Genomic DNA, 13601 nt, shown 5'->3' with positions numbered 1-13601 from the left:
TCTGAAAGAATACACTTTACATTCTTCTAGGACTCAAAATCAACCTCTTTTTAATTTCACTGGGAAAAGCCCTGGGCCCTGATACTCCAAATACTGTGATAGTTTAGAAAGCACAATTTCCCAAAAGCTTGAACAACCATTTTGATTTTGTCCAAATCATCTTCAAATGTCAGTAAAACCCACTTGAGGGGACAACGAGCCCTGTTAAGGGCAGACAGTGACAGGTTTGACAGGGACAGTGGCACCATTTGTATCAACAAAGTAAAGACAACATTTAATTTCTACAGTTTTTATTTTAGCTTCTACTAATACTAGCTCATATTTAAGCATAGTAAAGCTTTCTCCATCCACATTCATTAGAAGCAATACACACTTTTACTGTGCTAAAGAACAGTGTAAATAAAAAATTGTGAAGTTCACTCCCACTCAGGAACAGCCAAGATCACTGTCTCAAAGAGCAATAAATAACAGGATACTGCTAACACCAAACATGAAGAAAGATAGTTAAACCCATTACAAATCCATATCTCTCAGTTACTTAACAATCTATAGGTTCAGTCAATTTAAAAGATCTAGGAACAGGGGTTTAGTGGATTAGTAACAACAGACCATTAATCTCTGCAGCCTCAATTTTAATCCAGCAATAACCAAAGTGATTGAAAATCATTGTGACCACATGACTAGTAAAGCTCCTAAGCACGGCTCCCTCACATACCTGAATCCCCACAGCAGAGGTCACAGGATGTTCCTGCTGGGACTGTTTACCAAGAGACCTCTGCTTAATGCTTAACTAAACTCAGTGCCAACATTTTTGGCTGAGTAACTCCACGCTCCTTCTGTGAACAGCTTGTTCAAAGATTTTATTTTACACTTTATTTCAGCCTATATTAGCAAAGCCTGCATTCTTTCCTGGCAAAATGTCCAAAACAAAGCTGTCTAAAACAAATACTTTTTTGTTTCTACATAAGATTTTAAATAAATGTGTAGGAATTGATGACTGTCATTCCAAGCAAATGCCAGGAGATTATTTCTGTACAGTTTATATAATATCAGTGAAAGTTATATCCAAAACATTTAAGAGCTTTAAAAATAATGCAGTAGTATTACATCATATAGTCTGCTTTTATACATAAGAATGTTCTATTTCAAATATTCCAAGTTCTGGATTATTCAGTGCCCAGAATCAATTCTTAGGTGGCCAGTAATGTGATATAATGTGATCAAGACACACTTCATCATTTGGTCCTTACAGCAGTTATCAGGCTATCAGTAAAGAAGCCATTAAAAGGGAGATCTTGCAAGAAGGATTTAAATTCAGCTGTTTCTAGCTGTGGTCTGAAATCTGAGACACAGGTTCTTTTTCAGGAGCAGGAGCATTAAAAGGAAGATGCTGACTACCTTGTAGTCAGAAATGCTCTTTTATTATTGCAAAGTAAATAAGTACTTAAAAACATAAAACCAGAGTAGAGGCAGAAGGTCTGTACAGTTTATACAGAGAGTAAGGATCTAAAAATGGGAAAGTTACCTGCTGCTGTCTCTGAAGCAACAAGTCAAAGCAGGACAAGGGCTGGAGGAAAGCAGAAAGCTGGCAGGCTCTGTGCCCTTTGGTAGATACAGCCCAAACACATGAACACGATGTAAATGGACTGTAGAGTTGTCCAGCTGTTTTTAGAAATAGTGCAATACTTCTGCAAACTTTCTTGCCCACGGTAGAAATTGTTTCATAATGTTATTTATGAGCCTCACCTCGTTTAAAACATGAGGAATTTTCCCACTTGACACAGACTGAACCTGCCACCACCTTCTCTCAGCAACAGAGAGGACACGTTTGGCTTGTTTAGACCCAGACAGAGGGACAGACAGAACCTCCAGAACTCTTACACATCCCCCACAAGTAGTTTTCTCTGTCAGTCTGACTAAACTCTGCTTATCCAATCTGGATTGTGTTGCCTGCTTGCACAAAACTGGTGTGAGGTTTCCCAAGCATCCCTGTAGGTACCACCTGGTAGAAGGGCTGTGCCCCTGTCCCTGCACAGGCTCTACACTGCATGTCCTCTTGATATCAAGACTTGAGGTCTGATCAAGAGAAAATTAAAATTTGCGCTGAAAAGAAAGTGAAACAGAAATTCACCTATGAAAATCACCTCTCGCCTCTTGTAATTTCACTTTTTAGTCTTTTGGTTGTGTTTACCACAGTCCAGGGAAAATGTGTTTGCTATTGTGGAAAATGGTGTTTGTTTCATTCATTCATTCATCCATACAGTGAGAAATAACAAATTACAATCCAGTTTATTTTAATTCTGATTGTGCAGTTTCTCTTCCTATGTTAGTCATATTAGAAAAGTCTGCATCTTCACTTTACCACACAAAGAACTGATATGATTTTACCTGGATAGAAACCTGTTTTCTACACAACTGTATTTAAAGAGAGATAATGAAAAATTCTGCTCATCTTAGCTGGTCTTTTCCAAAGATTTTGTTTTATTCATGAATTATACCATTGCCACTTCTTGCTTCAGCAAAGCACTTCAGCACATACTTAATCTAAGTTGTTTTATACAATTACATATTAATACTCAGATAGAGCAGAACACTTAAGCATGTCTTTTTTAAGTTTTGCATTTTGCTGGATCTGGGTATTAATATATCTCAATAAAATGGAAAGAGGATGACTCGGGTTTTAGCTCCCAAGAAAGAAAACATACTTATGCTACCTAATAAAATAAATCATATTATTTATTACTCTATTTTACACCCTGTTCCACAGTGAGCTAAATACCTGTGACTCTAGAGCAAAGGCACAATTACAGACTGGCAAAGATGAATTGTTAACAACTTGGAGAGAGTGCCAGAGGGGCCAGTGAAGATAAAAATTATGCATCTGCAGATAACTTTAAATCCCACTCGGAATTACTAACTGCCACACAGTACCCTGAGGATCATTTGGGCAAACGAGAGGAGACTGTGAAGTCCTTGTAGATTACTTTGTTTTCCAGCAGGCACAAAACCCAATATGACAATAAGATAATGCTTATATGCAATATGAATGTGAACAGAAAAAGCCCCAGCAGAAATGGTGAATCCAGGTGAACATCCTGGAAAATAAAAAATGGGAGTTCAGATATGATGGGCAAAATGCCCTGGGGTGAGGATTTCACCTATTGAAAAATTCACATGTGTGCACACAGCATATCCAACAACTGCACCAGGATGTAAAGGAACCTGCTGGGATGCTGAGAGAGTGAATTTCAAAGAGAAAATTTAGGGCCAAAACCTCTGGTGCCCTTAACTGTGTGTTGTCACTCACACCCACGGGGAGGGGATGTGAAACACGAGGGAGGCAAGTGCTGCATTCTGAGGAACCCACTCGTTACTCATAGTCACGACAGAACCATAAAGAGGCCAACTGAGTGAATGTTAATAATTTAAACAGAGTTTAAATAACACAGATTTATGGAGGAACCTCGTCTGGATCTGAATTTTGCCGTAACATCACACTACCTGCTGGAAACCAATTTAAGTTAAATGCTGATTGATATAGTTGTTAAATATACCATAATTATAGCTCATGATAACTTCTCTGCTAGTACAATGAGGATAAAAACTACAGAGTACAGAGGCAGAAAAGGAGGAGACACACCAGGCCCATTCTGTGACCCTTCACTCTGGGGAAGCCACGTGAGCTTAAAGGCTGAGGATAAATCTGGCTGAAGGAAAGTGCCCCAAGTCAGGGGGCCAAGGGAGCAGAAATGACCATAAATCACTGTTCAGCTGGGCTCTGAGTTCTAGAGGTTTGAAGAGCATTGGTTTATGTTTCCTGAGGCCAGACTGCCAGGTTTCACTGTCCACTGAAGCTGCTGAGAGCGCCCAGCTGTGACCAGTCCCTCCAGTCAGCGATGGAAAGGCTGGAAAGCCATCCTGGACAGTGCAGTCAGAAACCAGGGGATGTGAGGAACAGCCAGGCACTCACTGCCTGAGGTGACCCAGCCTCATACCCAGACCAGAAACAAGGTGTTCCAGTAATCCTTTAGTCACAAGGCAGAAATGAGAGTGAAGTGGATGGACTGCAGCTACTTAAATTCCTGCTGACTGATTTCTCACGACACTTTACCTTGGCTTCTCCATCTATGACAGTGTGGCCAACACCATGCATTCTGTTCCAAGTTCTGCCAACAAAATTCTTTTTTTTTTTTTTTTAACTGAAATGTAATACAAAGCTCTTCTCATTCATACCTTTCATTCTTAGATAAATCCAAACTGACATTCCCTTTCAGAGAACTCTGTCAGGCGCTGTTCACACACTCCCCAGCAGTGGGATTAGGACCTGTAGAGGGTCAATCAAACTCTTTTCCCTTCCAGCAGCAGGATTGGGACCAGCACAGGGTCACTCAAACACCTTTCCCTTCCAGCAGCAGGATTAGGATCCACATAGGGTCAATCAAACCCCTTTCCCTTCCAGCAGCAGCAGCTCTCCCCTTCCATAACCACAGCTTCCCACATGGCAGATAGCACAGTTCAACTGCAAGTTGTGTGGCATTCCACCAATGTAGAAACAAATGGCTCATTCTCCATTAAATTTCACTTCCAGGAACACTAGTGAAGTATCATTATCCTTTTCTACCAGCAAATAGAAATCTTCAGCTCTATCTTTTTCCTGAGGAGCGAAAGTTTCTTTTCTCTGCTGTGATGGCAAATGCAAATTAATGCTCTTTCCAGCAGCCCAAGTGTGTCACCTTGCCAAGCAAATTTTAGCTGTGGCAGCAGCAATCCTTCTTGACCTGCTCCTTCAGATATCCAACCACCATCCCACTGGGAATACAGCTCCAGGCAGGGCTTGGTCATTTCCACATCACTTCAAACAGTGCAGTTTTCCACGGTCACACATACCAAAAGACCCTTCACTAGTACTCATTATCTTTTTCTTTCAGCATTAATAATATAAATTCCATAGGAGCCCTGCTGTGCTAGTTTTTCTACCCAGGCAGAGTGAAAAAAAAACCCCTCTTCTGATGATTATTCCTGAAGCAGAACATGGCACTAAAGTAGTTACCAGCAGGAAAGAACTTGAATTGGAAACAACCCACAAAACTGACAAGAGGATGATTTTTCCAAACCCATGTTTCCCTCTAAATTCATCTACTCAAATGCTGCTTCCAAAACATAGAGGTGTCAACACATTTAGAGGGAAAAAAAAAAAAAAGGATAATGTTTCTTAGCTTCCTCCTCCATGCACTGTGCTTAGAAGCCACTTTGGTCCAGTCAGTGCACAACTCCATCCATTCCACACTTAAAACCCAGATGACAAACATCCCAGTCTTCCAAGCTTGATAAAGTTAAGCACTAATGATAAAGGGAGGAAAAAGTACTGTCCAAATGAACAAATAACACTATTGATATTATCTGATCTGTATACTTATTTTACTATCTTGCTAAAAAGTACATTCTAATTAGTTATTTGTGGATTACAGCTGCTGGGATATTTTTCAGGCAACAGTATTAGAAAAGATAAAACTGCGGTGCATTTAAGTTTAGTACTATTTTTAGTACAGAAATACAAATGTTACAGATCCATGAATTGAAACCAGAAATGTTTTCATGTGGAAAAATACATCTAACAATGAAAGCATTTATTTTCTTTAGTTCTGACCATTGATTTTAGAATGCAATACATGTGAAAACTGATCACCTTCCGTTTTTCAAGATGAGTAAATGAAAATTAAATATTTTAAGGCTGTGATCATGGATAGGCTGTACCTGGCACTCCACAGGAGCACAGACACCTGCCATCTGCCATCTCAAGCTCATTTCATTGTCAAGATTTCAATTTTTGCAATTTCTAAGTCCCAAATCTTATTAACACTAAACCCTTTATAACATTTTTGGGAGTTCCAAGGTCTTTTAAGGTGGGTGTAAATATAGGTCTTCCTGAACCTTCTTACCTCAGCTGTCCCCTGCTAAGCACTGCAGGACAATGTTTGCCATATGGACAAATTAAAAGGTTGCACTTACATGCACCCATGTGCATGAGCCACCCAGCACTTGTCTACATCACCAGGAAGGCACTACACAGGATATAGGTCTGCAGTGTTTCAGTCCTCTATGTTTATGACAATAACAACTTCCTGTTTTATCTTCAAGAAATTCCCATAAAAGATCCTTGGCAGCTTTTTAACTGTCAGTGGTTAAACCAGCGATAAAGTATTCCACTACTTTGAATTCAGCTGTAAATAGATTTGGCTGCAAATTCTCACCTGTCTCAAATGGCAGATTATTATCCTTCTAAAAATTTGATTTCCTATTTATTTACCATTAATGTTTGAATTTATCTACCCCAGTGGAATTCGTTTTTCCTAACTGATATTCTCCTCTGTATGGACAGGCACCTTTGTACTTTCTGATGGCATTTCAATGGAAATGCAGTCCCACTGTACAGTGTTGCCTCTAAATAAGTCAATTAAAATTTGATTCCTAGTTTCCTTCCAACATGATGTATAGTGAAGATAAAAACAAGATGGGAGCAAAATAACACTTATCACAGTATGTCAGTGTTGTCCATAACTAACTGTCATCTAGTTTTGTCTGTTGCATGAGCTGGTAATGAGATAATGATGGAACAGTTTTATATAGTCTTCTATTAACAGCCCAGATGGGCCAATCATCCACTTCAGTCTTTGCCATGTAAAGTTTAGCCATAAACAGTCATAACAACAAAAACAGCAGCTTCCTCCTCAGTTAAATTACCACCTTTCAACCAAGAATGAAAGAGAGACTTTGACCAATAGCAACAAAAAAGCAAAACAGTCTTTTAGGGAAAGCAGGAATTCCTTGTTCATTGGTATGTAAGGAATATTCATAATGCAAATGCAAAGCCATTTCAGTCTTTGCTATATTTAAAATATAACTGTTGTAGAATTGAAACCTCAAGAATATCAAGGGCAAAACTCCTCTATAACATCAGTTGCATCTTGAAGAACACTCTTTAATTGTGACTGCTTATTTGAGCTGGGGCTTTATTCCTGATTTTCATCATTTTATCTTGGAGGCTTGGGATCTGGTTCAACTGCACTACAATGAGGCAACACAACCAGGTGAAGAGGTCCCTTTGAAAACTGGGCATCTACATTAACAAGGAAAAGAATAGCAGCAATAACCAGTTTCCTTTTGTCAGTGTATTGGATAGAAAATAACAGCATAATATGTGCAAAACTATTCATAAACGTTGCCTTCTACTACCTTTACATAAGCTAAAAATATGTGTGTTTTTCTGGCACTTTAACGCCTATCTGGGCACGCTCGAGCTGTAAAACCAACAATAAAAATAAAATGATGAAAAATAAAAGACACACACACACACAAAAGTGAAGCACACATTTACAGGAGGCTATTTCCATGGAATTTTAAAGTAGAAACATCTTCACACCTTTTGAAAAGGCGGCAACAACTCTGAAGTGAGAAAGCATTCGAGTGATGAGGAACTGGGAGTCTCTGGAAACAACCTGTGGCCTCCATCTTGGGAGTGAATCCACGTGGATTTTCGGTTACATCAACAAACTCTGTGCAGGCATGAAGGTTTCCCCACATACATGAAGCTGTGGAGACGGGATAAAGCAGGAAGGAATATCCTAATGGTTAAAGCTCTTAGTTACCAGGTGCATGTTACACCTCCTGTATGCCCAGTGATCACCTTCTCTCATATATATGTATCTGTGCTATGAATAAATCCTTCCCCTAGGATATTACATTTCTTACTTAAAAGTGCCAGAAAAAGCTATTTCTGTGACACTATTTGAGGATAATTAACTTGGTTTCAACATTTTTGTCCAAACATAACAATGAACCATTCACTCTTCTCATGTTGGACATTAGAGCCTTGATATTCTTCTCTTCTACAGGATTACTCAGGCTGTGCAATACTATGGGAAAAAGAGTTATCAGACCTTACAGACCATCATTCAACAGATAATTCAAGCCTTGGCATAATTTAGAGTTCCTACAGGACAGCTCTGTGTTATGCCAGGTAATAAGAGCTCAGAGACTGCAGAAGCAGCAAGACAGAAAATGAAGTGCAGCCATGCTCCAAATCCACCTCCAGCCCTCAGTGCCAGGAGATGCTACACTGGATGCTCAATACACAGCAGAATTCCTGGATAGACAAGGCCTTTTTTACACCGTCTCAGTTGCTCATGATACATGATTTATGACACTTGTGTGCTGCCAAGCAGGCCAAAGAAGTTGCATCATCATGAAGGGGATTTGCCCCTCCGTGACTTGGGGACTTGGTAAAGGATAAAAATAAAACACTTCCATATTAGTAGCCAAAAGCCAAAACTATAAGAGGTAGTATATCAATTCACAGGAAGGCATAAAGATGTTGACCATGAAGGTTTTATAAATTATTTTTTTGATGGACCAACAGAAAATACACATGGAAACCTTCTTTATCAATGCCCATGACAGCTTCATTTTCTTATTTAAACCAAGTAACCTGCAAAGGTTTGAAAACAACATTCTAGCTTTCTTCTTGAAATTGATGGTTAATATCTAGAATCACAAAAAAAAAAAAAAATCCCTCATGGTTCATACAAATGACTATGCAAGGAAATGTGGCTGCCACTATGGGCTCCACAACCCTACCCCACTGATGCTAATTAATCTTTGGTGGTATTATTACTCAGGAAGGAAATTCTGGACAACATACCAGTTATCTTCTGGTATCAAGAACAGGTATCTTCTTTGTATACAAACAGTGTAATCCCTCTGCCATGATTATCTGCATCTTCAAAGGAGCAACAACCACTGAGGTCTTACTCCAGCATTGTGTCTACAGGACATCTTCACCTCCACTCCTCTCTGTTCCTTCCATGTTGAAAGTATCATTAAAAGGACAAAACCTCAGAAGTCATAATACAAATCATGACTACAACACATAGGAATAAATATGACTTTGAAGGTAGACGAGGGTTTTCATTTCTTTCTGAAGGACAGAAATGGTTTTCATGGTCCTTCAACATGTTCTTGTGTCTCGTTTGCATCTGCACAAAGAAAGTACATTTTCTTTCCAAACAAGCAATTTTAAGTAGCAAAAGCCTGAATTCAGTATGCCAAGAAAACAAAAATATTCAGTTTACGATGTTCACAGATAAATTACTTCCCAAACACAAGGTCCAGTAATTAAAAAAACACAACTCCTAAATCTCAGTATTATTTCTTCCAAACCAAGCAATCTCTCATACGCACAGCTGACTGATAAAATTATAAGGTGTAAAATATTTTGAAAATATATGCACATCTCTTTTCAATAGATTAAACTACTTTCCATATACTGCCTCCAAGAAATTCATGCGTGAGAGACACCAAAAGTCAATTGTATAACTTCATTATTTACTTTAAATAAGACAGCACAAGTGCTACATTCACCTTAATTTATATTTAAATGTTATGTAAATGCAGAACAAAAGAGAACGTGACATAACATTGAACCTCTGCTTAATAAATAAGTCTATTAGTAATGATAAATTAATAGTCTGTTGAATTCACTGACTGACATCATCCCTTTGAACAGCAGCCCTTAATACACCCTAATCCAAATAACCACTGGAATTAGCAGGAGGGCTGTCACAGGTTTAAACAGACCCCGAATCAAGCATTTGCTGATGTTCAGGAAAGATCCATGCACGAGAGATCTGGCTTGTGGCCTCACTGCTGGAACTACTGACTTAATGAGGAGAAAAAAAAAAGAAACTAAATACTACCACACACTCTACATTCTGGTAATTTGCAGCACTAGAGCTCAACTAATGGGTTTTTTAAGTAACATGTTGAATGAATAACCAGTGCTGAAGCGCTAAAAATACACAGTGTCTGGAATCCAGTGTGGAGGCAAACCCTTAACAGGCTTTGCACCACCTTCTCTCACTTGCACTGTTATCCAGACATCCCAGGTAGATAATATATTACAAAAAATAGTGTAAAAAGGAGAGCAGAGAAAAGATACAAAGCATTAGTGCCAGTCAGATATCTACAGATCTTAATCCTTTTTACCAAGATGACAAACAGTAAGGATTCCTGAAAAAAAATAAAAATCCCTAGGAAGAAAAAAAAAAAAAAAAAAGGCTAAAGCATGTACACACCCTCTGTGTGGTTAAAATTATTTGAAACCACAGCTTTAACCACGCAACAGAAGCATCCCACCATTCACTTATCCACTATATTCCACCCCAGAAAGGAACAAAATAAGATAAAAAGCAAGCAGAGATGGTATCAGTCTGTACAGTGTTAGGTATTAGTCCTAGAGGGAGATGGAGAGCGATGGGAGCCCCTGCAGGACTGATCCCACTGGTTCACAAGCCTGGGCTCCCATGTCTGAAGAGAAGGAAAGGAGGGGGGAGCTCTGGGAACACCAACAGCTGAATGCATGGCAGAAGGAGCTGCACAGAACGGGACAGCTTCTTTCTGTCTCAGGATATTACTGTCAGAATGGGCAAGAGAGCGGATGAGCTTCAGTTTTCCATTCTCACTGTGGCACTTTAGGAAGTGCCTAATTTGAGGAGAACTGGACAGGTGGCACATCACGCTGAGCTAAATAGATAAGTGTGAGATTTAAATGACAAGAGGCAGCAGGTTTTCGCTGTTCTAAAAAGTGAGAGAGTGAATTATTCTGATGGTACCAATGGGCACAAGTGGAAGGTCAGCCTGGGGTGCTGCCAGTGTCACCCGGGTGCCCGGTAGCAGATGGTGCCAGTCTGTGGGGATAAAAGAAGGGCTGACGTACACCGTGAGCAGACAGCAAAGCTATTTGCTCAGGAATAAAAAAGCTTTGGGGCAGGTGCAGGCAATACAAATGAACAGAGGTGCTGAGCCTCCAGTGTTGGTGTGTCACCAGTCAAGGGCTGTAAGGGTGGATCGGTCGGGAAGTGCTGCAGGAAGCGCAGTGGGGCCCGGCACTGCCAGGGTGAGATGCTGCAGGTGCTGTTGGTGGGGACGTGGCCCAGGCCAACCTCTGCATTGTCCCAGGGGAGCTTTGGAGCTCCCTCCCCCTGCACACCTCCAGGCTGGACATCGAGATGTCCACCAGGACCCCCCAGCTCTCCCCGGCAGTGCCTTGCCTGCGTTGCCTGCGTCCCCATTTCCAGACTTACGCAATGGCTGGAGGGCAGAGTCAGCCTGCAGAGAAGTGGAACAGCAGGAGACACAGGCAGCCTGGATCCCCATGGGGCTCCCTGGAGTGTCCCAAACTAGAAAACTGGCCACCTCCCCGCTCCTGCCTCCTACAACATATTTATTCCAGCACGACCAACATGACAAATTAACGAGAGAGCCAGGGCTTCTGCAGTCGAAGGGAGTGTTTTCCCCAAGAATAAATTGTTCCAATCCTTTATGCTCGACACCCGGCTGTGCCTATTCATTAATTGGACAAGCTCTGGTGACAACTGAAATTACCTGACTTCTACATACTGGAGGGGAGAGAGATCTTTGCAAGCCTAAAATAAAGGTGGAAATCCCAGCCACCACAGAGCTCTTTGAATGGGGCTTTTTTTAAAGGAAAAAAAAAAAATCCATTTTCAGAGCACAGTAAAGCTCACTTTAAAAGCAGAGGCACATTCTTCACTGTTATCCCTCTCTTTGCAGACCCTGAACTGTGGCAGCAGAGCATGACAAGTCCATCAACAAACCGCAAACCCTTTAAGATCTGCAGATCAGCCGAGTTTAAGGAACTTCAGGAGCTGTGAAAATCTGGGATCACGGCAATGCTGCGAATAATTATCACAACCAGGTACATTAGGAATTATCAGCATTTCCCTTATCAGTACACTGTGGTTATTCACTGCAACCAATGTATCATAATTACAACACAGGTGTTGGAATTAAGGGGGAGAGGGAAGCGATGTTTGTGGATTTCTGTCACGACTCACTCACAACACATCATTCATGTGCTTTTCAACTACAATTTTGATTTAACTGTACCTCTTGCCCCTTCATAAGGGGAAGCCTGGGAACCCTGTATGGTATTTCTCCCCCCCCTCCCTCGCCCTTTCTGTGCTGCGTACCTGAAATGCAGACGATGAAATTCGCTTGCAGAAGAAAAAGCACCTCCCAAACAATTTCCATCCTCCGATTCTCATGCCAAGTGCATCCCTCGGCGAAAAAAAATAACAAAGATCAATATCGCAGTTTGAACGATCCCAGCAAATTTCCTTTCGGACTTGCAGACTGTATTCCCCAGATGTGCTGACAACACATGTCCGGGCTCTCTCTCCGCACGGCTCAAGCGAGATCCCTTCCCTTCCTTCGCCCTCCAAAAAAGACCACGAAGCCAACTGCCTGCACCGGGCTCTTCCTCCACGAGCGAAAAAAAAATCCACCAGATTTCCCAACACGACATAAGACAACAAACCCCCAACCGATCCGATCCGGAGAGTCTCTATTCCAGGGCGGCCAGGTGCAAGTCAACCCCAAACTCTGCACGTCTCAGCGGGGCAGTGCCGGCATTGCCGGGGGAGGGAGGCGGCGGAGGGAGGGGGATTCCCCTCCTGCTGCTACGAGAACGAGCGGAAAAGAGATTAATACCCGCTGCAACGCGCTCGCCACCCCCGCCCCTCCCGCAGCTCCGAGCGCGGCTCCCCAGCCCCGCCGCGGATGCTGCAATCCCGGCGCGCCGCGGCGGCTTCCGACAGGCGACTGCAGGGGTCGGGCTTGCCCCGCTCACGGAGCCCCTTCCCCGGCCGGGATGGACCCGCCGCCCCCCGCGCCCACCCCCGCGGCCCCCGGAGAACGCGGGGTTGGGGTTGTTTGACGGTGCGTGTGTGTGGGTGTGGGTGTCTGTGTGTGTGTGTCTGTGTGTGTGTGTGTCTGTGTGTGTGTGTGTGTGTGTGTGTGGGTGTCCCTAAATCACATCGGCGGGCGGCCGGAGCCTGCGAGCAGCGAAGGCTGAGCGCATCGCCGGCCGGCTTCGCTAAGAACGCCGATATTTTAAAACTTATTTAAACAAGAAGGGAAAGAGAATCAGACCCAAACTTCTTGTCGGGTTGGCGGTGGAAGGGCAGCGAGAGGCTCCAGCCGAGAGTTAGCGAAGTACCTGCGCTGCAATGCATAGCTGATGGCATTCCCCAGGCACGACAGTTCTGCATAGGTCCTACCCACCACCCCCCGCCCGAAAAAAAAAAAAAGGATAACGGTAATGATAAAAAAAAATAAAATGTCAGTTTTGGGGCAATACCTTACTTACCCCCAAATCCTCCTGCTCCTTATCCTCCTCAGCTCATCGGACGCGCCGCTCCCGCCCGCAGTCCCAAAAACAGCCCGAGGTCACGCTCCGCGCCGCCGGGGCTGCGGCCGCCGCTCCCTCCACCTTTAGCTGTCAGGAGGTACCATCGCTCCTCGGGGGGGCTTCCCCCTGCTCCCCTAATCCCGGCTGCGTCCCGCCATGTCCCCGAGCCGCAGCCGGCGGTGCTGCGGGGGCCGGCGGGGCTGTGCTGGCGGCGCGCACGGGCGCGGGCCGGGCGCGCTCCGCCGCGGAGGCGGTGCCTGCGCGGGCGGCGGGGCCGCTCTGCGGTGGGACCGGGGCCGGCCCGGAGCGGGGGCGGCGGGGGGGGGGGGGGGGC

General features: G+C 43.1%; 1 protein-coding gene across 1 annotated transcript in view; it reads right to left on the bottom strand.

Annotated features, from left to right (window-relative positions):
• The window catches only part of CA10 (carbonic anhydrase 10), a 187071-nt gene extending 173590 nt beyond the window's left edge, over nt 1–13481 (bottom strand). The window contains exons 1-2 of the mRNA XM_027654531.1: nt 13226–13481; nt 12048–12536 (exon numbers count right to left, since the gene is read on the bottom strand). Coding sequence (XP_027510332.1) covers nt 12048–12108 — 61 coding nt within the window. The 5' untranslated portion in view covers nt 12109–12536; nt 13226–13481. The remainder of the gene's footprint in view (nt 1–12047; nt 12537–13225) is intronic.
• Between the last annotated feature and the right edge of the window lie 120 nt (nt 13482–13601).

Source organism: Corapipo altera, unplaced genomic scaffold (genome assembly GCF_003945725.1).
Source record: "Corapipo altera isolate COAL_440 unplaced genomic scaffold, ASM394572v1 343, whole genome shotgun sequence".
NCBI lineage: Eukaryota > Metazoa > Chordata > Aves > Passeriformes > Pipridae > Corapipo > Corapipo altera.
This window is presented reverse-complemented; position numbering and strand designations above follow the sequence as displayed.